Here is a 25,926-nt window from a genome sequence, read left to right as displayed (position 1 = left end):
CCCCATTTTCCTAGACTAGGATAAAAGGGAGTCCACGACCCCGGGGGCCTCGCAGAGGGCGTGCCTCGCGTGGGGCCGCCAGGGCGGGGATGCGGCGTGCCTGGCACTCGGCTCCACCTCCCGCGGGTTAGGACAGCGCGGCGCGCGGCTCCTTTAAGAAAGTTCGCTGGGCCAGTTCATCAAAGTTTAAAAACTTGTCGTGGAGAAGGGAATGTGGGAAGAACAGAGAGGAAGAGGGCTGACCAAGAGAAGAAGGGAGAGGCCGCGCCGAAGGCCCGCGCGTCGCGGCCGGGACCGGGGCGAGACCGCAGTGGGCGGCGGGGATTGGCTGCGCGTTCCCCCGGAGACGGCGGGAGGGCGGGGGAGGGGCTGGCCGGGCCCCAGCTGAGGCCGGTTCCGGCCCCCGCCCCCCGGCGCCCGCCCCCTCCCCCGGCGCCCGCCCCCCGCCGCCGCCGCCGCCGCCGCCGCGGGCGCACTCGCCGGTCGCAGTGAAAAGGCGGAGGCGGCGGCCGCTTGGGCTCAGCTCGGGTTCCCAGTGCCTCCTCCGCCGCACCCCCTCCTCACCTCCCGCACCCGCCAAACTTGATGTGACCCCTGCTTGACGCGGCGGCTGCCCCTCTCACTGCCCCGCGGGCCCCCACTGCCACCCCGCCCCGCACCCCCGGAGCGCACCGCTCACCGCGCCCCTTCCCACCTCCCGGCCGGGGCCGGGCGCCGCGCTCGCTCTCCTCGTTCCCTTCCCCTCGCCGCCCCCTCCCCCTTCACCATGAGCAACCTGAAGCCGGACGGCGAGCACAGCACCGGCACCGGCACGGGCTCGGGCTCCGGCACCACCCTGGAGGAGGAGGTGGGTCTGCGGCCCCGGGACTTGGGTGAAGTACACGCGGTGGTGGGCGCCGGAGAGGACGTGCGGGGCCTTCCGCGCTGCGCGGGGTCGGTCGGGCCATCGCTTCTGGCGCCTTCCCGCTGCTGCCCTTCGCCCGGGGAGGAGTAGCCCGTGTCCGGCAGGCGGGGGCGTGCGGCCTGGACTGCCTCGCGGGGCAGGCATTGTCTCCCCGCCCTCCCGGGCTCGAGGAGGGCCGCGCGTCGTCCGTGCGTCCAGCGGTGGACTGGCTGCACCGAGTCGGTCCCACGCCTGCTGCCCGCATGTCCCTCGCACCCCACCCCCGGCCTGGCTTGCTGCCCTCGTATGGGACGCACCTTTCGGGTGGCCGGGACCCCTGTCTTGCATAAAAGCTGAGCGGCTGGCGGGCGTCACCTCACTTTCCACCCTGACCCTTCCCCATGACCTTGGGGGCCTGCGTCAGCTGCTCTGCACCTGGGTTCACTAGAGTTGTAGTAATGGGGGCCGGGCGGGCTTTCTTCACAGCCCCCAAACCTGGGCTTTGGCATAGGTGAGCCAGCAATTTACTGGAGTTGGGAAGGAGATGACTAAATACAGTCAGTTCCCGGTTCTTCGGGGTTTTGCATTGGTAGCCAAGGCAGGACCCCAAAGCTGGCTCGGGTGGGATCCTGCAAGGAGAGATGACATCATTTTGTCCACTGGCCATGTGCTAATAGGGAGTACGAGATGGCTTCATGGAATCCCCAGCAGCTTGGCGGTAATGGAATGGTGAGGGGCATGTGTGTAGGTGAGGTGGTGGATAAAAACCTCAAAGCTTTGAGCAAATGAGAGCGAGGCCGGTAGAGAGAACTGATGTGGAAAGGGGACAATCTTCTTAGGTCCTATGGAGGGCCTCTGCTGTGTCACTCCAGGGCTGAAAGACCCTTCCTGCCTGGTCCTGGAATGTTCTTGCCCAGGAAACCAGGGGCCACTTATCAATCCAGAGTGCTCTTCCTTTTGGTGTGAGGGAGAAACCGCAGTGTGTGGGGCGGGGTGACTTAGGGTTGCTGCTACCTCCCATTGGGCTATGGGGTTGGTTCAGAATGGCCCTGAGATGCACTGCTGGGCTGACCTCCGCACTGCCAGCTCCCTATCTTGGCAATTCAGAGACCTCCTGACAGCCTCAGTTCACCAATGGCGTGACATCTTGAGAATGTCTGTCTGGATTCCACCTTTTGCTGGGAGGAGCAAGGGAAGAATATACAATTCTTCACTAAGAATGTGAAGAGCTAAGGCCTGATGACAGTCCACTAATGGTTCTGGGGTGGTGGGTTGTTTTGACTCCCTTGGGCTTTGTTTTCCTTGGGCCTTGATGCCCACAGAGCCTTCTCTTTGGGCACCTCACCCCATCCAGATATGTGGTTGTTCTGAACCTTCCCTGAGCTTAGGGGAAGAGTGACAGGGTTGCTGGTGTGTTTGCTTGCCCTCACACCCTGTGGGCTGAAATTGGGAGGGCAGTGTCTTCTCTGAAACTGGGCAAGAACCCTGAACCCCACTACTGCTAAAGTGTTGACTTCAGCAGGGATTTCACACTGCTTGAAAGACTGGGGCTGGGCTGACCCAACCCTCAGACTCAGTGCTCTGGGTGGGAAGAATGTAAACAGAGTAGCCAGTTTAAAGTCTTGAAAAAGGCTTTTGAGGTTTTGGCCACTTTTTTTTTTTTTTTTTTTCCTAATTGCCTTTCTGGGAAAGAGGGCAGGCTCCTCAAAAAGTAGGGTCCCTACATTCCTCCTTGGAGGCTGAGGTAAGCTAAAGCACCGTGGTAGTTTAGAAAGTCAATGGGAGTGGTACTTACTGAGGGATATGGGCTTGTTGTATCTAGCTGAGTTCTAAATCCAAGGACCTCCATTAGTCCTCCTCCTGGAAACCTCCCCTCCTCTGTTAGCCTTTCTCCTGGAAGCCCAGTATGTGTTCTGGTCTGGTAAGAACAGTCAGTCTACTCCTCTCATCAGCCTTCTGAACAGTGAGCCAAGAGCTATCCTGGGGGCTCCATCTTGTTTTGTCCTTTTGAGTTGGAATGATCTTCCTTTTAGCTTCGATGTGGCCTAGCAGTCAGTTCTGCAATCCCTAAGAACCATCATCCAGAAGCTCTTGTTAGCAATGGTGGTAACTGCTATAGCTGACCTAAGCTGACTCTTTCCAATCAACTATTAGAGATTAGCTAGAGCAAGCATAGAAAACCAAAGAACCCTACTACTGCCCACCATAAGACTTTAATTCCTAAAGGTTCTAGGTCACTGGAGAAAGGGGTGTTTCCGTGGTTCTGGGAAGTATCAGTGGAGCCGCTTGTCTTTTGTTTTGCTTGGAGTGGGGGTGGGAATCTGAGATTGAACTCAGGGGCACTCAACCACTGTGCCACATCCCCAGCCCTATTTTGTATTTTATTTAGAGACAGGGTCTCACCGAGTTGCTTAGTGCCTTGCTTTTTATTAAGGCTGGCTTGAACTCAAAATCCTCCTGCCTTAGCCTGGGATTACAGGTGTGTGTCCAGCATGGCTGCTTGTCTTAAAGTACTCTGTATGGCTTTGGCTTTCCCATCTTACCAACGGCTTCATCTGTATCACATGCATTAGGTTCTTTTTCTGGACCATGGGTTAGGAATACAGGTGAAAGGTTGCAGACTAGGAGAGGTGAGGAGGACCTGCCAGAAGGAAATAATGGGACGTTAACTGCAACAGTAGATGGAATAAAGGAATGTCAGCTCATGGTACCATGAGCCCTCCCTGAGACATGTGTGAGTAGATTGTTTCCACCCCACTCTGGGCATTCTAAGAGGAGGGCCTGGCATGTGTAAAGGTAGGGGGAGTGCATTGTAGAACCTCATGACTCTTTTGGGTTACTACTAGGATTTGCTTTGTTACAGCAATAACGAGGGCCATATTATGAAGAGCCTGATGTCATGTGGGGTTAGGAAGAAATGCATTTTCCTTACACTTGGGAAGGAGATGTGTTACGTGTTAAAAGCTTTGATACCCTTTGAAAAGCTAAAAAGGACACAGGAAACTAAGAGGAGGAGATGAGTTTCCTTTTCAGTCTGAGGCTATACCATCTTCTAGGTGGGTCTTGCTGGAGCACCAGGTGAGCTAACACAGAACCTGAACCCTGCTTGGGGCAGGCTTATGTCCCTGCTGCTGAATTTCTTATCCAAGCCTGTCCTGTCCTAAGTGATTCTCCATGGATAGCTAGGTAGTTACAGTTACCGTGTCTCTGGAGAGGGGTTTATGTGGTTTTTATTTTTTAAATGGAGACCTTTTCCAATACAAAGTAACATTAAATTATAGTAATTTTTAAAAACCACGTTATTGAGGGCTGGAGGTGTAGCTCAGTGGTAGAGTGCATGCCTAGCATGTGCAAGTCCTAGGTTCTTACCTAGCACCACAATACAAAAAAACAAACAAAAAAAAAAAAAAAAAAACCAGGACTGGGGATATAGCTAAATGGTAAAGTATTTGTCTGGCATGCGAGGTCTTGGGTTCGATACCCAGTGCCATAAAAAATAATCAAGCCTTTACTGAGGTATGATCAACATTTTAAAAAAAGCTATCCGTATTTACTGCATTTAACTTAGTGAGTTTGGAGATTTGGGTTTTTTTTTTTTTTTTTTTTTTTTTTTGTGTTAGGGATTGAACCCAGGGCCTTACAAATGCTAGGCATGTTTTCTATATCCCTAGCTTCTATAGTAATTTGTAATTGGGGAGCATCCTGGGCAGTGGGTATTTGGATTCTTGGATTGAAGGGAAGTAAGTTTCTAAGAGGTAAATAAAGTTTTATAGCAGCCTAATGGTAAGCTATAGAAAGACAGGGAATAATGGCAGCTAAAGGATCTATAATTTGATTTAAGTTTGCCACCTTCTTACCCTAGTGTAACTGAATCAAGACTGCTCCTTTTGGTAGAGTGTTTGTCTCTCAAGCACAAAGCCCTGGGTTCAATCCCCAACACCAAAAAAAAAAAAAAAAAAAAAAAAAAAGACTGCTCCTTGCTCCTTCTGTAACTGTTACTTAGAGTCCATCATATGTCCTCAGAGGGATGTCAGGAGATAGCCAGATTCCTGGCACTACTGAGAGGTTAGAAGTCAATGCTCCCTGAGGTATATGGGTGAGTAGGAGGTTGTTAGACCTGTGGAGGTAGAAAAGGTCAGAGTCTCTAGATGAGTGTGAAGGAATTCCAGGGTCCAGTGTGTGACTTGGGTACCATTTCTTTTATGATATTGAAAGCATAAAACCTGGAACATCTTGGTGCTCTGTCTGCAGTCTTTTTTGGGATACTTCTACGCTTACCTGAGCACTTACCCTAGAAACAGGGCTAAGGCAGGTTTATCCAGGAGGATTCTGGTAGGAAGGCAAGTTCCTCTCCTGTCTGGGGGGTGTTGTGGGTGCCTCCCCTCTGCTTGAATGACCTAATGGAGAGGTTGTACTAATAATTGTAAGCCCATATGCAGTGTTTGCTGCAGACATGGTGCTAAATACTTTACCATTTCAACTCATGTAACCTTCACAACAGTACTGTGAAGTACTTACATGTGTGTAAGTATGTGTGGTACTGGAGATTGAACCCAGGGGTGCTCTACCACTGAGCTATATCACAATCCTATTTTATTTTAAATTTTGAGCCAGTCTCGCCAAGTTGCAGAGCCTGGCCTCGAACTTGCAACTCTTCTGCTTCAGCTTCCCAAGTAGTTGGGATTACAGGAGTGTGCCACTGTGCCCTGCTGAGTGGTTACATTAGTATCATCTTATATAAGTGAATCAAGAGAGGTTAAATAACTTTCATGGAGCTATTAAGTGGGGAGGTTGGGATTTGAGTTCAGAATTACCTCTTAACCACATACTAAATTTCGGTGAGATTTAAAGTAGCAAAGAGGTGTCTGCAACCCAAGTTTTTGAGGGCTGAACTCTGGGTACTTCCTCAGTCCCAAGTAGAAGACCTGAGACTGACTCCTTTGGACTGGGGCATCCCCAAGACTGGGTGATGAGAACTGTTAACCTCTGCCAGGAGGAGCATTCTATCACAGATATTCTTTAGAACCACTGTCCCTTAGGGATAATAAACAGACCAAGTCAATTTTATTTTAAATTCTCTACAGATGGCCTACCCCTTGTTTTCTGTACCTGACACTGACTGCTTCCACACCTCACTGCTGGGTTTCTTCTAAAGAAATATTCTGCAGGCCATACTATTGGATCTTTGTGTCTCCTTCCCCACGTGTGGACAGCCTAGCTAGTTCCTTCCTTCCTTTCCTTCCTTCCTTCCTTTCCTTCCTTTCCTTTCCTTTCCTTCCTTTCCTTCTTTCTTCGTGCTGGGGATTGAATCCAGGGGTGTTGTTTTACTACTAAGCTATATCCCCAGCCCATTTTATGTTTTATTTTGAGACAGGGTCTCACTAGTTGTTGAGGCTGACCTTGAACATGCAATCTTCCTGCCTTAGCCTCCCAAGTTGCTGGGATTACAGATATGCACCACCACACTCAGCAAGAGTGCCAGCTTCTAAATCTCATTCAACATTTGGACGTGTTGGCTTTCTCTGTCCCTCTCTCCAGGCTGGGACTGGTGAGACCCACAAGTAGGGGCAGGACGTGGACTGTGGATGCTGAATCTTCACATGCTTTCATGTTCTCAAACCATTTATCCCACTGGGCCTCAAACAGTCCTGAGAGATGAGTCCCTCCCACCTGCCCTGAGGGCAGAGCTCCTGATTCAAGGCCACCCACCTCTGGTCACCCAGAGCTCAGTGCAGGGTACTGGCACTGCTTGGTTGCTAATTGCTAGCTGCCCATTGTCCCCTGACCATGGCAAAGCTGAGACAGACAGTGGGACAAAGCCTGTTACTTATACTACAGAAACCATGCTGCCATGAGGTGGGACCTGGAACCTGGATGACCCTTAAGGCTTTGTATGCCAGAACCCTTTTCACTGCCTTTCAGGGACCAGCACGACTTCCTTATTTTCTGCTTCTTCCTTCATTCCACCCTTGGCTGGAAAAAATAAGGTCACCTCTGAGATGTGTTGAGACTCAGACTCTTCTGAAACAGAAGAACCCACTGGTGGGTCCTTCAATGCCAGAGTCCTCTGGACCACAGCAGAGCCTGGGAGATGGGAGCATTTGCCTAGGCCCATCTGCCAGGGTTAGCCACTCATGGCCAACTGAGTAGAGGCTCTTGACTGTTACAAGCCATCAAGGCCGCCTCAGTCCCCCCGAAAGAAGGAAGTAGGACCTGACTTGGACCGAGCCATCTGGAGTATCTGGAGCATTTAACCCCTCTTTGTGGTTGACCAACCTTCCCCCATATGGACCTTCCTTTAATTTGGGGGTCAGGGGAGAAGAGTCAGGAGAAGACACTGGAAAGGACCTGAGACTGTGTGTGTGTGTGTGTGTGGTTTTGGGGCTAGCCCAGGGGTACTCTACCACTGAGCTTTATCCCTAATCCTTTTTGTTCTTTGTTTTGAGACAGAGTCTTACTGAGTTGCCCAGGCTGGCCATAAAACTGACATCCTTCAGCCTCAGTCTCCCAAGTTGCTAGGATTACAGGCATGTGCCATTGCAGCAGCAATCTAAGACTATTTTTGAGAACGCTTGTTGCTGTGAAGGTTATGTGTACCCTCCACCTTCTGCCCAGATTGTTCTGTTTTAGCTGAATAATGATGGTCACATCCCAGCACAGGTTGGGATGGAGGGATCACTGATGTGTTCAATAGGGGCCCTTCTGACCAGAATACAGGTCCCAGAAGCAACTTTGGTCCCTTAACAGAAACCCTATCTCAACAGGACCACTGTGTTGGGGACCATTGCTCTTGTCAGATTTCACTGACCTTAGTCAAGTGAGGGGCAGGTGTGGTGGGCCCAGTGCTGGTGCTCACACTGGCATGGCATCTTGTGGTTTAAGGGTTGGTGGTATTAATTTTGGACCACAATGAGGAGGGCAGTGCAGGATTCCCCTAGCCCAAAGTCTTGAATCTAGTCCCTTCTATGCAGTGGTGTCAAATATAACCTTCACCAGGCACTCAGGCAGGTGATAGATATGTGTTGACTGGCCTCACAGCCCAGAGGGCTGGGGAGGTGAATGAATCTGAGAGGTTTCCCTGCTGGGGTCCCAGTGAGCCTCGCCTCTAAGTCCTGGTCTCTGGCTCTGCCTGGAGATACTTTTAAAGCAGGCCCAGTACCACCTCTAAGTAACCTTTTGTGGCACCAAGTCTGCACAGCTTGGCTCTTGCTATTTGGTCTAGTTCTCTAAATAAGGGTAGGTCAGTGCCCATGATAGGCTTTGACCTATTGTGTTTCCAAGATGTGAAGCTACTGTTCTGGGGCAAGGAGCAACTTAGATAATGAGGTCTGAGGCTTACTCACTTAGTATTAGTTGGTTGGTTGGTTGGTTGATTTGGGGGATTGAACCCAGGGGCACTTTACCACTGAGCTATATCCCCAGCCCTTTTTATTTTTGAAACAGGGTCTTGCTAAAATTGCTGATGCTGGCCTCAAACTTGGATCCTCCTAACTCAGCCTTCTGAGTGACTGGGATTACAGGTGTGTGCCAGTGCACCTGGTTTACTTAGTACTTTATATATGACCAATCTGTCCCTCCCTGTAGAGAACTTATTACCCCAGCTTGGTTACCCCAGTCATCTCTGCTCCCTTCAACCCTATATACACATCCTGTAAGAACTCTAGGATATGTTGTAGACTGTAAGCAAAGAGCCTTAAACTTTCCTAGCAACCTGGACCTGACGCCCAACTCTGTCACCAGCTAGCCAGGCATTTAATCCCTGAGCTGTTTTCTTCATCTGTAAAATGGGCCACATACCTGTCCTACCTGTTACATCAAAGAGACTATCAGACTCATATGCTGATGATTCAGGTGAAGGAATAAAACTACAAAGTGTGGCACAGATTGGCCTCGAAGCCAAGCTCTGGTGGCATGTGATCTGGGCCTGAAATCTGCAGAGTAGGCAGAACATTAGAGCCATCCTTGAGCCTGGGAATTTCACACCAGGTTGAGTTGTAATATTGATGGTAACTCTGGGGCAGGTGTTATCCAGGTGCGGGCTGCCTGGAAGAGATCTGGAAGCAAGGAGCCCCTGATGTTTGGGGAGCCTGTGTCTAGGTTCACATACACCCTCTGACTGTATGCTGCTTGCTCTCTTTCCCTATGCCCTCGTTCAGCACCTTATAAGTCCTGGGTCTGCTGGCCATGTCGCCACATTCCATCCACCTTGCGTCAAGTGGCCCCACTCAGAGGGCTGGCTTTCCCCTGGGAAGAGTGGGAGCAACCTGCTGTACCAAGCCTAAGCCTGGGACCCAGGCGCAACCCCCACCCCCAACACACACACACACACACACACACACACACACACACAAAAAAAAAAAAAAAAAAACTGGTTAGCAGGGTCACAGCCAGTGTGTGACTACCCTGAGGTTTCTGCCTGTCAACCTTGGCATAGGCCCAGCAGTGGCCCACACACATACTTCAGGCCCAGCCTGGCCTAGGGGTCCAGGCCCTGGCTTCTGCCTTCTCGTTCTCGCCCAGTTTCATTTTCTATCTCCTTCACACATCCTTTGCCTTCTTGTGGGCAGAAGGAAGCACTGAGGCTCTAAGCAGATGATGACACTGTCCAAGTCTTGCCCTGAGACTTACTCTCTTTCTCCTGTTTGCCTTAAAATTCTGATATCTTAGCACAGCAATGGGTCTCTCTTCCCTGGGGAAGCCAGATCAAATCTGGGTGTGATGATGATTGGCACCCATCTTAAAAGGATGTCTGGACTGGGGCTGGGGGTGTAGCTCAGTAGTAGAGCATTTGCCTAACATTAACAAGGCCCTGGGTTGAGCCCCAGCACTACAAAAAAAGAAATTACTTAAAAAAGACATTCGATATCTTCATATCAGGAAAACCATAAACTTCCTATATAATGTGGGCTGCAGCTCATAAATATCTGTGATCTGGACTGGTGGACATAGCCTGAGTCCTACTCCAGCATCTATCTCCCTCCCCACAGGGGAGCACAAGGCTGCTCACACTCAGCATTGGAGTTGGCAATCTCATAAGTCTTTCCTTTGACCTTCTTATAACCGAACTGACTTTGTTTTGGACTAACCATAGAATCTTGTGGGACCTTCCCCTGCCACCCCAGCTTTTTGTGTGATGCTATGAAGGCACCTGTTCCTGGGTGCCTCAGGGTTATTCCACTGGGATCTAAGTGAATTGGCAAATCAAGGCTTGCAAAAGTGCACTAACTTGAACCAGGCACTTGAGGATCCTGGGGCTGCTTCTGGTGTGCATGGTGACCATGAACAGCTCACTGGACCCCTGGGCCTTGGTTTCCATCTAAAAATAAGGTTTCTTCCAGCTCAGATATTCTGTATTTGGGTTGCTGCTAAGGACTTGGAGCAGGGGAAGGATGTGGGAAGGGCTTATAAGAGGCTTGTTTTTCCCTGTTTGGATTTCCCTCCTCTCCCCACCCCCTTCTCTTAAGTAGTATTTTCCATCCAGCTGACACCAGAAGAGCTCACTCCCAGCAGCAAGTAGGAGGAGCCTAGAGCTAGCCTGTTACTCTTAAAACATGTGATGAAGTAGAATGTGGAGGCAGTTTTTCCTTTCCAAATCAAATTATTTTAGATAGGCTAAAGGATTGGTACCAGAAATCAATATTCAGAAATCATTTTTATCTCCTTTGTAGGATGTTTTAATTGCCCAGAAACAAGTTTTCCTGGTTGGGTCCTCTCCCCATGTCCAGTCCTCATGGGGCAGGGATTTATGAGAGGCTGGAGTTGACCTTGAGGGGAGACTGTTTTCTGGTGGGATTTCTGTGAGTGGGGATTGGCCCTGGTGTTCTCCTGCTTCAGGATCCTTGGTGGAGAGAGGTCTGTCCTCTGTGTGATGGTCCTTTGAGTCTAGAGTTCAGTCTTGGTGATTCTAGGCTGGGGGTTTGAAGAATACTTTAGTTGTCCTTCATAGTTAAAGGGTAGAAGACTTAATGGCTATGGGTGTTTTTGAAAGCAGTGTTTACCCTTTCCATCACTAATAAAAACTGGCATTTATGGAGCCCATCCTCTTAGCCACAGTAACTGAGAAGCTGAGTGTTTAATGCTCAGTATGAAGGATGTCTTTTGGCATGAAAGGTTGGGGAAAGTTGATGACTTCTGCATTGGGTCTGTCCCTCCCTTTCAGAGGAGGACACAGGTCTGGTGGGCAGAGGGGCCTCTGCCACATCTCTCTAACCCTAAATCCTGGTCCTTCCTCTTGGGTCTTTGCCCAGCTGCTTTTGTCTGTTAGTACCCCTCCTGCCAGCCCTAACCCTATTCCTACTGGGCTCTGTATGACCCTGTGAGGAGGGAGACCTGAACAGTTGCTCCTCAGGGCATCAGCCTTGCTTGTGGGCAGTGAAATAACAACTCTGCCCTAGGGGTATCCAGGGCCTAGAGAGGTGTCTGCTGGAAGCCTCTTCCACACAAACCTGAATTTGTGCTATTAGGCTGGTTCCTTGGGGATCACTAGCACTGTGTTCCTGAGAGCTTGTTTTAATTTAATCTTTCCTGAAGGTCTTTAAACAGACATCAGTTTTTCTGAAGGAAGACCTTCACTGGCACATGGATGGGCTTGTCAGAGCCCTTTCTTCCTACCTCTTTTCTCTCTGGAAAGTCATCCCTTGCCTCCAGGCTGCAGAGGCTGTAAAGGAAGAAGGGAAACCTGGAGAGTGGATGGCAGCCAACACCTCCCTGAAGGAAAAGGCTGGGCAGCTTGTAAGGCTGTAATGGAATTAGACAGCATGATGAAGAAGCCCCTTTTAAGCCTGTTCTTAGGGCTGGGGATGTAGCTTTGGGGTATAATGCATGCATGCATGAGTCCCTGGGTTCAATCCCCAGCATTAGAATATTAGTAAGTAAACAGGATTGTTCTTACTGAGAGGGGATTTAAGAATAGTTGAAGAACAGAGCTGAAGGTCAGGGGCTGATACTGCCTATGCCACTCAGGTGCTGCCCTTATCCTTTGATCCTGGGGACCCCAGCACTGGGAGTGAGCTGAGGAGGTATCCCAGAATTGGTGAGAAGAGGTCATGGGGTTGTTGGTCCAGCACTAGCTGGAGGGAAGGAGCCCATAGACTTTTCTCTCTGAGGGACAGGAAAGACCTGGATGACCCAGGAAGTCTGCTAACAAGTGGTAGCCCATGGTGTGGACTTAGCAGGTGGGTGCTGGACCTCTTCCACCATCCGACTCCCAAGCACTTTAGAGGGGAAAGTCAGGCAACAGGGCTTGAGTAAGAGGAGAGCAGCTGGGGAACCCCTCCGGCCTGGGAGCAGGGACATGGTTGTGGCAAAAGCTGGTCTTTTCTCCTCAGCAGGCCAGGAGCTGACTGGACCTGCAGCAAGGCTGATCTGTTCCTGGCTGTCATGGGGGGTATACAGCTTTGTGTGTGCTATTCTGTGTGGGGTACAACCCTAGCCAGGTTCCCTATCCATGTTGAGTTTGGTGCTTCCAGTAGGTTCTACCAGGAGAGTTCTTCCTCAGCATGTATCAGTTCTCAAGATTCTCCGTCTACTTCCCAGTACTCACTGACTGCACACTTACCCTTCAGCTCTGTTAAAGGACAGTACTGTGGGCCTAGCACTGTCTGCTCTTACTTGCTTTGAAGGGGACCTTTTTTTGTACCAGGGATTGATTCCAAGGTGCTTAATCACTGAGCCCCAGCTCTTTATTTTATATATATATATATATATTTTGGCAAGGTGTGCTGGGGATTGAATTCAGGGGCACTCAACCACTGAGACATCCCCAGCCCTATTTTGTGTTTTATTTAGAGACAGGTTCTCACGGAGTTGTTTAGGGCCTTGCTTTTTGCTGAGGCTGGCTTTGAACTTGTGCCTCAGCCTCCTGAGCCACTGGGATTACAGGCATGCTCCACCACACCCAGCTTATATTTTTATTTTGAGACAGGGTCTCACTAAGTTGCTGAGGCCAGGCTGGGGTTGTAGCTCAGTGGTAGAACACTTGCCTAGCATGCATGAGGCCCTGGGTTCAATTCTCAGCAGCACATACAAATAAATAAAATAAAGGTCCATCAACAACTTAAAAAACAAAAAAGTTGCTGAGGCTGGCTTTGAACTTGCAATCCTGCTTCAGTCTCCTGAGCTGCTGGCATTATAGGAATGTGCCACTGCTCCACCTAAAGGTGACCATTCTCAAAGGGACTGTTCTTAAAGGTCTGTGGTTGCTCTTCACCTTCAGAATGGAAAGGAGACAATCCTTTGGATTGGGTGGATGCTTCTGCAGAATGGGTATGTATGGAAAGAGAGGGGCCCAAGAAAACAAGTGTGGTATCTTTTTTTTTTTTTTTCTTGGTGGCAATGCTGGGGATCTAAACCAGGGCCTCATGCATGGTAGGCAAGTGTCTACCACTGAGTTAACCCCCAATCCTGTGTTGAATGATTGTTGTAAACCCATGGAATAGGCAGGACACCTGAGTTCTTCAGATTTGTTGGTTGGGCTTTCTGTCATGTCATCAACCGGCTGTTGAGGTCTGAATCCTTGTCTGCATGCGGCTTCCTTCCTGAATGGCAGACCCAGGTCCTGAGAAAGTGCCATGGTAGGAGAAGGCTCCAATACTGACTTGAGACACGAAGACTGGCTGGTTAGGCCTTGAAGACATCACTGCATGTCTCAAAGTATCCTGACTGCCATTATTTATTCTGTCACTATCCCAAAACTCAGTTTCCCCTTGTTCCCTGCTGGTGTTAAATGCTCTCTGTTTGCCCTTATTGGATGTTCTCCATGATGCCCTTGACCTGGGACATTACCTCCTCAGGGAAGAGAGAAAATAAGGATCCAGTGATCACCTAAGTTTGTCGAATCCACCTTCCCAACTCCAGACTGACCTGGAACTGATCCAGCCTCACTAGACAACCATTGTAAACAAATGACTCATGGTACCTGATATGGAGGACCTTGTAAGGGAAATAACAGGAGCCCTAAATGAAACAGCACTTGGTGGGCTTGACTTATGTGCCAGGCATAGAGTAAGGTTAGCTCTCAGTCTTGGAGATGGGTGCTGGTAAAGAAACAAATTCAGGCCGAATGTGGTGGCGCACAACTGTAATCCCAGGGCTTGGGAGGCCAAGGCAAGAGGATCATGAGTTCAAAGCCAGCCTCAGCAAAAAGTAAGGCACTAAGCAACTCAGTGAGACCCTGTCTCTAAATAAATTACAACATAGGGCTGGGGATGTGGCTCAGTGGTCGAGTGCCTGAGTTCAATCCCCAGTACAACTCCCACCAAAAAAAAAAAAAAAAAAAAAGATTCTGAAAGATGAAGCAGTTTCTCCAGATCAAGCATAAAACTGGAATGCAAAATCTGGTCTAAGTAAAGCCTGCTTGCTTGCTTGCTCTTTCCTTTACAGTGCCATTCTATGGTCTCTGGCTGTTTGTCCTTTGGAAGGACTTAGTGTGTAGAAATGGGAGGTCTCAAATGTCAAGTCCTGTCCTGGGGCACTTTGGAAGATAGAAAATCTTGCATCTTACTTAGCTTCTGTCTTTAGGGCTTTGTGCAGTCAGGTTGAGAGGGGCTGCTCAGATGGGCGAGAACCATATAAGGCGAGGGTGCCAAGGACTGCTGCAGGACTTGGGAAGAGAAGGAAAGGGGAGCGAGGAAATCAGACCTGAAGCATTCATGCCCTTTAGCTAAAGAGCTTAGGAAAGGGTGGCCCGAAGGACAACAGTACAAGCAAATGCTGTGAGATGAGGCACTACAGGTCTTTGTCAGGGGCCTGGAGTATTGGGAAGGGTTTGGGGTCTGGAGGAGTTGGAAGCAAGAGGGTGGTGCGTGGGCAGTGGAACCTTGTCCTATCCACGTGTGGCTGTCAAGTTTGTTGAGCTGTTGCTTACCCCACCTCTGCTTTGCCACTTTCTGACTTTTTCTTCCTTCATCACTCTGGCTTTTACTCTCATCTGAAACAAGTTCCAGGAGAAAGGACCGGCTACTGAATACATGTGTGACAACTCTTTCCTCAGATGTGGGTCTAGTTAGGCTTCCCAGGTGGATGGTGTTAGACACCATCAGGGTACCTGGTCTCACCTGCCTCTGCTCCTTGGTGAAAAAAGTTGTGCACCCTGGACAAGTTACTGAGCTTTGCTGGGCCTCAGTTTCCCTGTCTGGACAAGGGGAATAGGAGGGCAATATCATTGACTGGGATTGCTAGAACCAAGGCATGTATCCAAGTCAGACTGCAAAGGGTCTGTGGCCTGGCAGACAGGGACACATTGCCTAATCCATAAGTGCCTCATTTTCTGAGAGATGGCTAAGGACAGATTGGGGTCTAGAGTAGCCTTTGGGGGCACTTAAAACCTAAAATATAGAAACCAGAGGAAAAGGGTTGAGTGGCCCAGAGAGAAGACTGGAAACAAGACTCTGAGCTGGAAATAAGGAAAAGATTCCCTGTGCTCACTCCCTCCCCTACCCCAAGCAGGAAACTTTGTGCTGAGAACTTGCTATTTAAGGGGCCTCTGGGGAGGTCTGGCCAGAAAGGAGCCATTTGAGGGAGGGTTTAAAATTAGTCTGGGCAAAATGGGTGGCCTCTAGGGAGAACTGAGGCAGAGGCTTCTGTGGGGCTGCTCTGGCTCTGGGTCCTTGACCCACCCCAGCGCACCCTCCTGGTGAGGAGGAAGAGGAGGAGAGAACTGATTAGGTCCACCCTGCAAGGCAGCTCCAGGGCATAGTGTAGCATAGGATTTAGTTCCACATACATACATCTTTGCCTCTCAGACCAAATAGAACCTCTCAACTGGAGTATCTTTAGGAAAAACAGATTTATATTTTTTCTATGTGCATTTTTGAGGGGTGTGGTACTATACCTTTTGCAGATTCTCAGAGGAACGGAACCTTGATCTGCAAAGAGTTTGTACACTTTGTAAACAGCGCATTTCTCCTTGCCTCTCTTGGTCACAGTCTGCGCAGAGGTGTTCAACAAGTGCTTGCTGAATGACACCTGCTGAATAAACCTAGAGAAGGGAAGGTGTGTAGAAAGGGCTTTGAAAAATTCAAAGCTATGAAACTGAGTGTAAATATGCCTCCATATCCAAAGGAGGCCCAGGAAATACTGAATTCCTCCTTAAGCTCTAGAAGGATTCTAGTTTCCTGCTTGAAGGAAGAGCCACCATTCCTGTCCTTCCTGTCCAGCCTGGCCCTGACCACTGTGGTCTCTGTCCTTAGGTACGGACATTGTTTGTCAGTGGCCTCCCCGTGGACATTAAACCCAGAGAACTCTACCTGCTCTTCCGGCCGTTCAAGGTGAGTCAGGACCCAGCTGCCCCCAAGGCAGAGCCCAGGACTAGGGAGAAGCAACAGGAATGAATCTCTGAACTGGGTTGAGTACAGGAAGGTAGATTGGCAGCTGTGGTCCCAGACCTGGTTCTATCTGGTTCTACTAATGCACTTCTCTTACTTGCTTAGCTCTTTGGAGCTTCTGTTTCCTCATCTGTAAAATGGAGACATAAAGAATCTTAGTAGGCTTTGCTATGTAAGGAATCTTAAGATTTGATGTAGGCTTTTCCATTTGCAGATGAGAGAGCTTAAAAGGTAAGATCTGTGCTTTCGGATTACAAGTTATTGGAGCGCACAGCAGTTTACGCATGAAATGATGAATGCCACTACATGATGCCACCCCATGCATTAGACCATGTGATTCAGAACACAAGGGCCATGGGAACTTGACAGTGGTGGAGGTTAGAGCGGGTTGGCTTTTGGGGGAGAAGGGTGTGAGAATGATTCCTGGGTCACTGGGGAAAGGTGGGGCTGAATGGGCAGTGCTGGGTTAGTGCAACAGAGGCTTCTCACCTTCCCCGGTAATGGCCACCTCTCTCTACAGGGGTATGAAGGGTCCCTGATCAAGCTCACCTCGAGACAGGTAATTTCCCCTGCCCCCAGGTTTTTCTTCCTTCTGGCCCATACTGACTGCTGAGCTTATAACTGAGGTCTGGTGCCTTTCCCCTAACATGGAAGCATCTCACCATGGAGATGCACTCTCTGCCATCCATTTCTGTCCTTGGCTGACTAAAGGACAACCTCCAAAGGTCCCTCCTCCTCTTCACCAACTAGTTGGGCCCAATCAGCTCCAGACCTTCTGTGATTGACTGTGGGGATTTGGGAACCACTGCCTGGGCCCTGTGGTTGAGGTTAGTAGAGAGGATAGCTGAGTTCTGACCCCTGGTGCAGGAGGCCAAGGTCCTGAGCCTTCAGGGGCCATTTAGGTTCTGGACTGATCCTTAGCAAAATGAAGTTGGAGTAGTTGTCAATATTTTCTACACGCGTTGAAACAAGCTTTTACTGAAGGGTGATTTTTAATGCAGTAAAATAAACCTCAGTTTGCATCATTTCCCATGATGTGGGACCACAGAGGGAGACTCGACTTTGAATGCATGTGGATCTTCCATCTGCACCTTAGGAGAGGGTATGGCAAGGGTTTTTTTTTTTTTTTCCTTCTCTGTTCTCTTATCAGCAGAACAAGTACTGTTTAAAGTTAGGTGATGGCCCTTTCTTTCTTGGCAGTACTGAGGATCAAACCCAAGGTCCTAGTACATACTAGGCTAGAGCTCTACCACGGGCTATACCGGCAGCCCAGTAGTCTTTTTCGGTTTGTTTTAGATGGGGTAAGTGGAATATTGGGAGAAATGTGAGGGTATTTTCTCTTTTTTCCTACTAGCCTGTTGGTTTTGTGATCTTTGACAGCCGGGCAGGAGCAGAAGCCGCCAAGAATGCATTGAACGTGAGTAGGCGGAGAGTAGGCCTTTCTGTGGTAGGCAGTGAGTGTCCCTATTCTATCCTTTGCAAACCTTTCCCCATTTCACACCCAAGAAAAGGGTCCATAGGTGGACTTCATTTCCTGCCCATCTCAGGACAAAGTCCTTGGTTCCCTGTTTTTGACAAATATCATTACTCACAAGGTCTAAGCCACATTCCTCTACCATAGCCCCGTGTGCATGAGTCTTGTAGGCGAGCTTTGTTCTGGGGCCCTCTGTATCCACTGCAGTTGATAGTGTGGATCCTATAGAGTAAGTCTTTCTTCCTTTCCTTCCTGTGTAGGGTATTCGCTTTGATCCTGAGAACCCGCAAACCCTGAGGCTAGAGTTTGCCAAAGCCAACACCAAGATGGCCAAGAGCAAGCTAATGGCGACACCAAATCCCACCAATGTTCACCCTGCCCTAGGAGCACATTTCATCGCCCGGGACCCCTGTGAGTGGTACTCTGAGCTGCCTTCTTTGCCCCTTTGCTTGGCCAGAGCTGGTAGGTCCTACTGGAGTTGCATGCAGAGCAGATATTCAGATTCTTGTTGAAGGATTCAGTCCTGTCTTCCTCTTTCCAGGGGGCTTCTTGCATCCAGAGTCACCTTTGAGACTTCTTCCTTCTCTGTGGCCTTTGCTAAACCTCAGAGGGACTGAGCGCCTGAGCACTCAGGGTTGTCCCACTTCTTGAAGCCTTCTCTGATTTCTCTTATTTGAGATGGATTGAGGCCTGTTTGAGAACTTACTGCTGCAATCAGGATGCTTACCATGCTAGGCCAAATTCACATGACTTCTTTGTCTAGTCTTGGGGTCCTCAGAGGGGGAAGTTTGGCATTGGGGTGGAGGTTATGGCTCAATCATAGTGCTGGGTCCTCTTCTCTGTTTGGAAGGGGTTAGTAGGAGGGAAGACCAGTGTTCTGACAATGGAGGCTGTTGTCTCCTGTTATAGATGACCTGATGGGGGCTGCTCTGATCCCTGCATCCCCAGAGGCCTGGGCCCCTTACCCTCTGTACACCACAGAGCTGACCCCAGCCATCTCACATGCTGCGTTCACCTACCCAGCTGCCACTGCTGCTGCTGCTGCTGCCCTACATGCTCAGGTAAGCCCCTTTGGGTGGAGGAGTAGAAGGGCTCTGAGTTGGCCCTCCCAACTCAGACTTTGTACCTTCCTGGCCATGGGGCCACTCCTTTTCCTAGAGCTACAGAAGAACTGTTGTCTTTCAGGGTGATTTTAAGGGCTAGGCTCCAGGGATCTATAAGGATTGATATCTGACAGAGGGGAAGGAGAATATGAGCAGGGAGTTCATATAGAGACTGTAAGACAGAAGGCTGGGAGTGCTGAGAGCCTAGCTGTGGCTCACAGCCCTCAACACAGCTGGCCAGGAGCCTGCCATGCTCTGCCCTGTTGCCCTGTGGTTGATAGGATCACAATTCCATTCCCAATCCAAACGTGGTCTCTTGAGCCAGACCTGCCTCTGCCTGTCTTTATGAACTTCATCAAGCTTTTAAAGATTTCTCTCCCTCAATTTTTAATCACCTGGAAAATGAGAATACTATACTTTGCCTCGGGGTTGTGTGACAGTTTGATGTTAACAACAATGAAGTGCTAGCATTGTGTCTGGTTCTCCTAAGAGTTCTTGAGTGTTTGCTCCTGTGTTTATGAAAGCCAGGCCATTTCCAGTCTTAGGTCAGGATAGAGGGAGCAGGTATTTCTTGGGGAGGGAGTTGGGGAGGGTGAGGACTTAGCCCAGAGGGCTCTGTGTCAAGTGCTGTGTCAGATGCCAGACTCTGACCACCCAGACCTTTACTCTGATCTGATTTTTGCTACAAGTACAGACCTTGGACTATGCTACCAGGGATGTCTCACCTGCTGTGTATGTATGGAGAGTGGTCTGCACAGTGGCAATGAGAGGAAGCTGCCAGGCGTGTGGACAGGATGCTGCCAAGGGGCAGTCTTGAGTCCACCTTAGCCTCTGATCAACCAAGTGACCAAGAGTTGAGCCTCAGAGGAGTGAGCTGGCCGGGGGGGATTTGCTGTGCTCTCAAGGGAGCACATAAAGGTAGGTGGCTTGGACCTGACCTAGGAAGTAGGGAGGGGACAAGGAGCGAAAGGACGTGAGAAGCCAGGAGGGGAGAGCATAGGAAGCAGAAGCTGTAGGTGAGGGAAGCTAGGTGCTCTGCTGAAAGCTGAGTGCACATCCATCTTCAAGCCCTTTGAGGGGCTTAGTGACATTGAAGTTCACTAGTTTCAAGGTGAAAAGTTCAGGTTCAGGGACCACTACCTGAGCCAACTTTCCCCCAGCAGGGAATTCCTTGGCTACAGCATCTTTTAATTGTACTAAAGGCAGAAATGTGGTTAGACTTGGCACTGTTCCAGCTGAGTACCACAGTCGGTGCTAGAAAATTGATCAAAGAATAGAAAGATGGCATAGGTCTTCCCCCAGAGGAAAACCTTTGAAGGTTTGAGTGTTTTGCCACAAACCTGGTTCTGGCCGGGGGGGATTTGCTGTGCTCTCAAGGGAGCACATAAAGGTAGGTGGCTTGGACCTGACCTAGGAAGTAGGGAGGGGACAAGGAGCGAAAGGACATGAGAAGCCAGGAGGGGAGAGCAGATAGAGGTGGGGAGCAGGAAAGCCCATCCTGTGTGTCTGTCCAGCGCAGACCCACAGTGCTCCACCGGGCTGGGCTGTTTCAACTGCAGGGGCCTGTGAGGCACTGAAGGGATCACAGAACTGGTCTTACTGGGCTCCTCACCTCTTGTCCTTTGTCCTCATCTGTAAACTGAGAGGGTTGGACTGGACCAGGTGGAAAGGTTCTGCTTCATCCCAAGATGCTAGGCCATGACAGTTAGGGAGGCAGGAAGTAAGTCTGTCAAATGAATCAAGGAAGGTACCTCTGCCTGGCTGGCTTGGAGGAACAGCATGCTGCTACCTGTCGCTGGGCTCCATGCCACAGAGCTGCGTGTCTTCCTATTGTCTTTTTCCAGTTTCTTTCCATCATCTGCAGAAAGGATAGTGGAAGTTTGAGGGAAGAAGACTAATGTCCAGAGGTTAGACCAGGTGGTCATTAGCCAGCCATTCATTCCTCAGCAGTGAAGTGTTGGCTATTAGACCAAACACAGCAATAGTCTCGAAAACATTTTCCAAGTAGAGACTTTTGTTTTCTTTCCAAGAGCCCCTTGACAGTGCTGCCCCAAAGATGGAGGCTGAAAGCATCTAAATAAAGGAAGTGAACACTGTTGTTTTGTTGGATTTTTCTCAACTCAAAAGACCAGTAGAAAAACTCAGGACAAGAAGGTGACTGAAAGAAGAGACTGCTGAAAGACAAGAGGGAATGAGGGCCAGTGCCCCTTTCTCTGCTCCATCATGCTCAGCTCCACTGCAGGCCAGGCCTTAGAGGTTATTCTGTCCTGCTGTCTTGACACAAGGCCATTTTGCTCAGCCTTATAATCCTCATAAGAGAATCTTTGAAGGGATGAGCTTTGAAAGGAGGTGTGGATGGCAGGGGCTCAGTGGGACTTGGCACATAAAAATGGTGGCTTGGAAGCAGGGATTCTCCATCTCCTCTGGCATCCCAGTGTCCTTCTGAATGGGATTTCATTTTCCATTTCAGCCCAAGGAAATGCAGGTCGTTTACCATGACTCTATCCCCCTTAAACTGTTTCAACCACTTACCGTGACCTGAAGATGACATTAACTCTCCTTGCCTCCATTTTCTGTGTGTGTACTGATGTGTCTGGAGATGATGCTGGCATCCGCTTAACAGGTTTTTGTAAGGACTTGATGCAGTTTGTATATGGAAACTACTCAGAACAGCATTTGGTACATGGTGAGTTCCCCCTAAGCATTAGCTACTACAGGTCTACATTTAGGGAAAACAGGTCCCAGGAAAACCACTTGCGTTAGTCCTTGGATTTGGGAATAGGTATGCAGGTAAATTCACAGATGTGAATCTTTTATAAAAATTACTATACATAGTTAATCTTTCTTGAGTTTGAATCTTAGGACAATTTTCCTAGTAAGTAAACATAGACCTACAGTTGGGATGCCTGGCTGGCATGGCAGTATGTAAATGTACCCAGTGCCTGGTGGACAGTAAGCTAGTTGTATGCACACTTGTTTTCTTCCTCGGTGCCCTTGCTCACGTGTCTAGGCACCTATCCTAGACCTATTACAAGGTCTAAGTGCCGGCTTGCCAGCTGAGTTAAGGTTGTTTTAATTGACCTTCAGACAGGGTTCCCATTTTTCTTGGCTGTTCAGATTTCTCATGTAGATTGATTCCTTTACCCTCTTCTTGGTGTGTCTTCTCCATTAGCCAGTCCTAAGATCTGAGAGCAAGCTGAGGCCATGTGCTGCTCTCCTTTTTGGCAGCAGCTCCCCCATACGCTCATCTGTAGCCTCATCATTATACCCTGTGGGATGGTCTCTCAGGAGCACGTTGGGACATCTAGAGGCCCTCACTCTAGTTGGGTCCTTAACATGCCAGTTCTGTCCCTGGGTCTGAGGGTCTCAGGCAGTAAGAAGAGATCTAGGAAGTGTCATGCTACTTCTGGAGAGCCACTGGCCTATACCAGGCTCCCGAGGGAAGCGGCCCCTCTAAGTTCATTACATCCACATCAGTGACATAGCTGTCCTGAGCCCACAATGGGAGCTTTCTTCCTCTTTTTTCCCAATGAGTCACCTGGCTCATCCCAAGTTGGAGGGAAAGTTGCTGCTTGGGGTGCAAGAGTCGCAGCACCTCGTGGAGGAGACGTAGAATAGGATCCAGCAAATGTTCGTAAAGCAGCGGCTGAAAGCCTCTGTTTCTCCAGTGTGAAAAGGGTGCACTAGAGGCTTCCTGAGTCCTTGAGCTGGACTGAACCATGGCCTTCTGGTGGCACCACTGCCAGTTCCTCATGTGTGGAATGAGTTGTAGTGTTCAGCCAGTGACCAGCAGAAAGGGCATCCCCTGGACCACGTCTAGGAAGGGACATGCTGCTAGGGGCAAGAGAAGCTTCTTCCCAAATAGCTGTCATCCTAGAAGGGAAGGATATGCTTCCTGATACCCAGGAAGCAGGATAGAAAATACCGTGACTTCTGAGGTGGGGCAGGCAGCTCCAAGGCAAGGGGAGGCCTTTTCTGTGGGGGTGCGGGCTCAACTAAGGTAGTTCCCATGACCCAGGCCATGGATTCTGATGATAGCAGTGCCATATCATCACAGAGCCCAGGGAAATCCTAGTGTTGGTTAGGTGACCTGGGACCTGTCCAGCTATATATTAGTTGTGCAGGCGTTAGGGTAGCCAGCCACTAACTTCTTACTGCAATCTAGGGTGGATGTGTGGCCAGAAATCTGCATTGCACAAAATAACAGCTAGAATTGAGAGAGGCACAGAGCAAATTCTTAGGAAACTTCCCCTCAGCCCCCAGAGGGCCTGGCATTGCTGGATATCCTCTGTTTACCCAAGAGGCAAGAATCATGGCTGCCAAGTGGGTAACTGGGACTGCCTGCTCTGCTTCAGGATGTCTGACCATATGCTTGGCTGCTAATTGTTCTCTATCGTTCCTCACTCTGCATGTCTTCCCTTCCCTTCCTAACAGGACCCTGGGCTCCCCTTCTGAGTTCTCATCTCTGCACCACTTTCCTGTGATGCCCCTTCCCTCTCCCACGCAGCCACGTCAGGCTGGGAATACATGCTCTGCCATGTGTAGCAGGCAGGCGCCTTCCTTGCAGCCACTGTAGCCCTTCTTCCAGAGGATGGGCCCATGGGGACAGGGACAGGGTGCATGTCATTTTCTCTCTCTTTTTGTGTGTGTGGTGCTGGGAATTGAACTTGGACCCTCTCAAACATGGCAAGGCAAGTGCTCTACCACTGAACTTCATTCCTAGCTTTCATGTCATTTTCTTGACCAGACTCTGGGAATCCAGCTTTGGGACTGTTGCTCTCTGGGGCCTTCTGGCGATGCTAGAGTCTCGGTAGCTGCTGAGCACTGGTAGGATACTCTGAGGCTGCCATCCCTCTACCTGCTTTGAAGAATCATATAAGGACAGGAGTCTTATCTCTTAGATGACCCTGACCCTGTTTGTTTGTTTTTTCTGTGTGTGTGTGTGTGTGTGTGTGTTGCAGGGGATTGAACCCAGGGCTTTGTGCATTCGAGGCAAGCACTCTACAAACTGAGCTCTGTCCCCAGCCCCTTGTTTTGGTTTTCAGTTTGTTTTGGGTACTAGGAATGGAACTCAGAGGGGCTTTCCCACTGAGATACATCCCCAGTCCTTTTTATTTTTTATTTTGAGTCAGGGTCTCGCTTGCTGAGACTGGCCATGAACCAAACTTGTGATCCTTCTGCCTCAGCCTCTTGAGTCTCTGGGATTGCAGGAGTGCACCACCATACCCAGCATGACCCTGGTTTTTAATGTACCTTATGTCCTTACCTGATCTATAACTGGGTGAAGATACTGAGACCCAAAGAAACACAATTGAAATTTACTAGGTTTGTTCTCCTACTAATGTTAGGAATATCTTGCTCTCCCAGTAAGCAGGGAGGGCAGATCGTTGACTGCTGAGATGCCCCTCTGGCAGGCATAACCTGGCACGTGGCTCAGGCTTAGTGGAATATAAAGGCATCTGCTTGACCTGCTCTCATAGAGCCTCTGTCCTGTAAAGGAGGTGGGGTAGGCAGTCTTCCCGTTTCTGGATGAAGAAACTCATGTTTCAGGTGAGTAACTGGCCCAACCTTTGCCAGCCAGTCAGTGGCACAACCAGGACTGAAGCAGGGACACTGATGACTGAGTTCACCAAGTTCCCTGCTGAAGGGAAGGACTGCATAGCTGGCTCCTGATGGTGGCTTCTCTTGCAGGTGCGCTGGTACCCCTCCTCTGATACCACCCAGCAAGGATGGAAGTATCGCCAGTTCTGTTAATTCTTAAGTAAGTGCTGGCCCCAGAGGCCTGGGACAGAAAATGTCCTAGACTCTGGCTGTGGGTTCTCTCTCTCTGCCCAAGTCCCCAGAGCTTGCTACTGTGAGGTGGCACGTGGAGCCTGGTCACTGGGGCATCTGGCTGGTTTTCCCTTCTCCCACCCCTGTGAGCCTGCCATCCCCTCGTTCAGCCTCTACGAAAGGAGGCCCGGGCCAACTCTATTCCTTCACCTCTGCTCATGGCCACCTCTCTCCCCTCCAGGTCTGGTCGCCAGGGAGTTTGGTTCTGGGACTGTGTGGTGGGGCCAGAATAGGGCCCTGAACTTCCACTGCCCCCACCCCCCACGGCCTGTGCAGAGCTGCTGCTTCTCCAGAGACTGTGAATCTTAAGCCTGACTCAGTGAACTGCTTCCCCTTCCTTTCCCCCTTCCTCAGGCTTGTTCCACCTAAATCCCTTCTCCAAGGCCTCCCTGGAGGATTTGAGGGCCTTCTTGCTGGGACACCCAAACCCAGCTAGGAGGCCTCATTGTGACCCAGCAAGACCTGACCTGACCTCCCACCCAAACATGCTTCTTTAGCTCCCCCTCGAGAAAATGAGGCATTTAATTTTGCATGTTTTCTGGCATGAATTAAGACACTTAAACTTGTGTATATGTGAGTGTACAGTTTGTTCTTACACTGTCTCCATAGCAACAGGTCCTGGCTTATGGTGTCTGGTCTCACTCTCCACACCCCGCCCCTACACCCACCCTGCTTCAGGGAGGCCTGAGCCCTGTGGCTACTTCTCCCCTGAGGGCCTCTGAGCCACACACACTTCCAGGCTCAACCACCACCACACTGCATTCGCCTTGTCATTTCAAACCAGTCCTCTGCTTCCTTCTCAGATGGGCCGACAATTACAAGAAAGCCCTTCCCTCTGCCTGTCTTGCTGACCTCTCCACAGAGCACCCCGCCCCACCACTGCTCCTTGTTCTTTCCAAACCTTAAAACCAACCAAAACGTGAAAAGTATTTTTGTACCCTGTGTAACAAAATATTTATGCATCATAAAGGATTTTTCATGTGTGTACCATTAAATATTAAAGAGACCTTGTTCGCCCTGTCAGATAAGTTTAATGTTTAGTTTGAGGCATGAAGAAGAAAAGGGTTTCCGTTCTTCAGCAGCAAGCCTTTGTATCAGGCGTTGGTTTAAGAAAAATGAAATGAAGAAAAAATTGTGCAATTTTATTTTGTTTTGTGAGCATATCAGTGCTTTACCTTTAGTCACAGCTGTGACTGTCTTGCCATTTCAGATGTGGGAGACTAGGTGGCTGTTGTAATTGCTGATCCTGTGAGAATGTGAAACTGGATAATATATGAAATGTAAAATAAAAAAATCCAAAGTGACTGCTCT

The 25,926-nt window shown here is 49.7% G+C and overlaps 1 protein-coding gene across 2 annotated transcripts; it reads left to right on the top strand.

The window, feature by feature from the left end:
* Positions 1–25,926, top strand: RBPMS2 (RNA binding protein, mRNA processing factor 2). Of its 2 annotated transcripts, none has more exons than XM_079125751.1 (8): positions 1–847; positions 16,072–16,149; positions 16,727–16,765; positions 17,561–17,623; positions 17,941–18,091; positions 18,704–18,741; positions 24,475–24,544; positions 24,797–25,926. In XM_079125751.1, exons 1-7 carry the CDS (start codon positions 767–769, stop codon positions 24,535–24,537), a joined length of 513 nt encoding a protein of 170 aa, XP_078981877.1. In that variant the 5' UTR covers positions 1–766; the 3' UTR covers positions 24,538–24,544; positions 24,797–25,926. The 2 variants fall into 2 exon arrangements, with proteins under 2 accessions (XP_078981877.1, XP_078981876.1); XM_079125750.1 differs by having other exon boundaries at positions 10–847; positions 18,590–18,741.

Source organism: Sciurus vulgaris (genome assembly GCF_902686455.1).
Source record: "Sciurus vulgaris genome assembly, chromosome: 2".
In the NCBI taxonomy this organism is placed as follows: Eukaryota; Metazoa; Chordata; class Mammalia; order Rodentia; family Sciuridae; genus Sciurus; species Sciurus vulgaris.
Note: the sequence above shows the minus strand (reverse complement) of the source record. Positions and strands in the feature narration are given on the sequence as shown.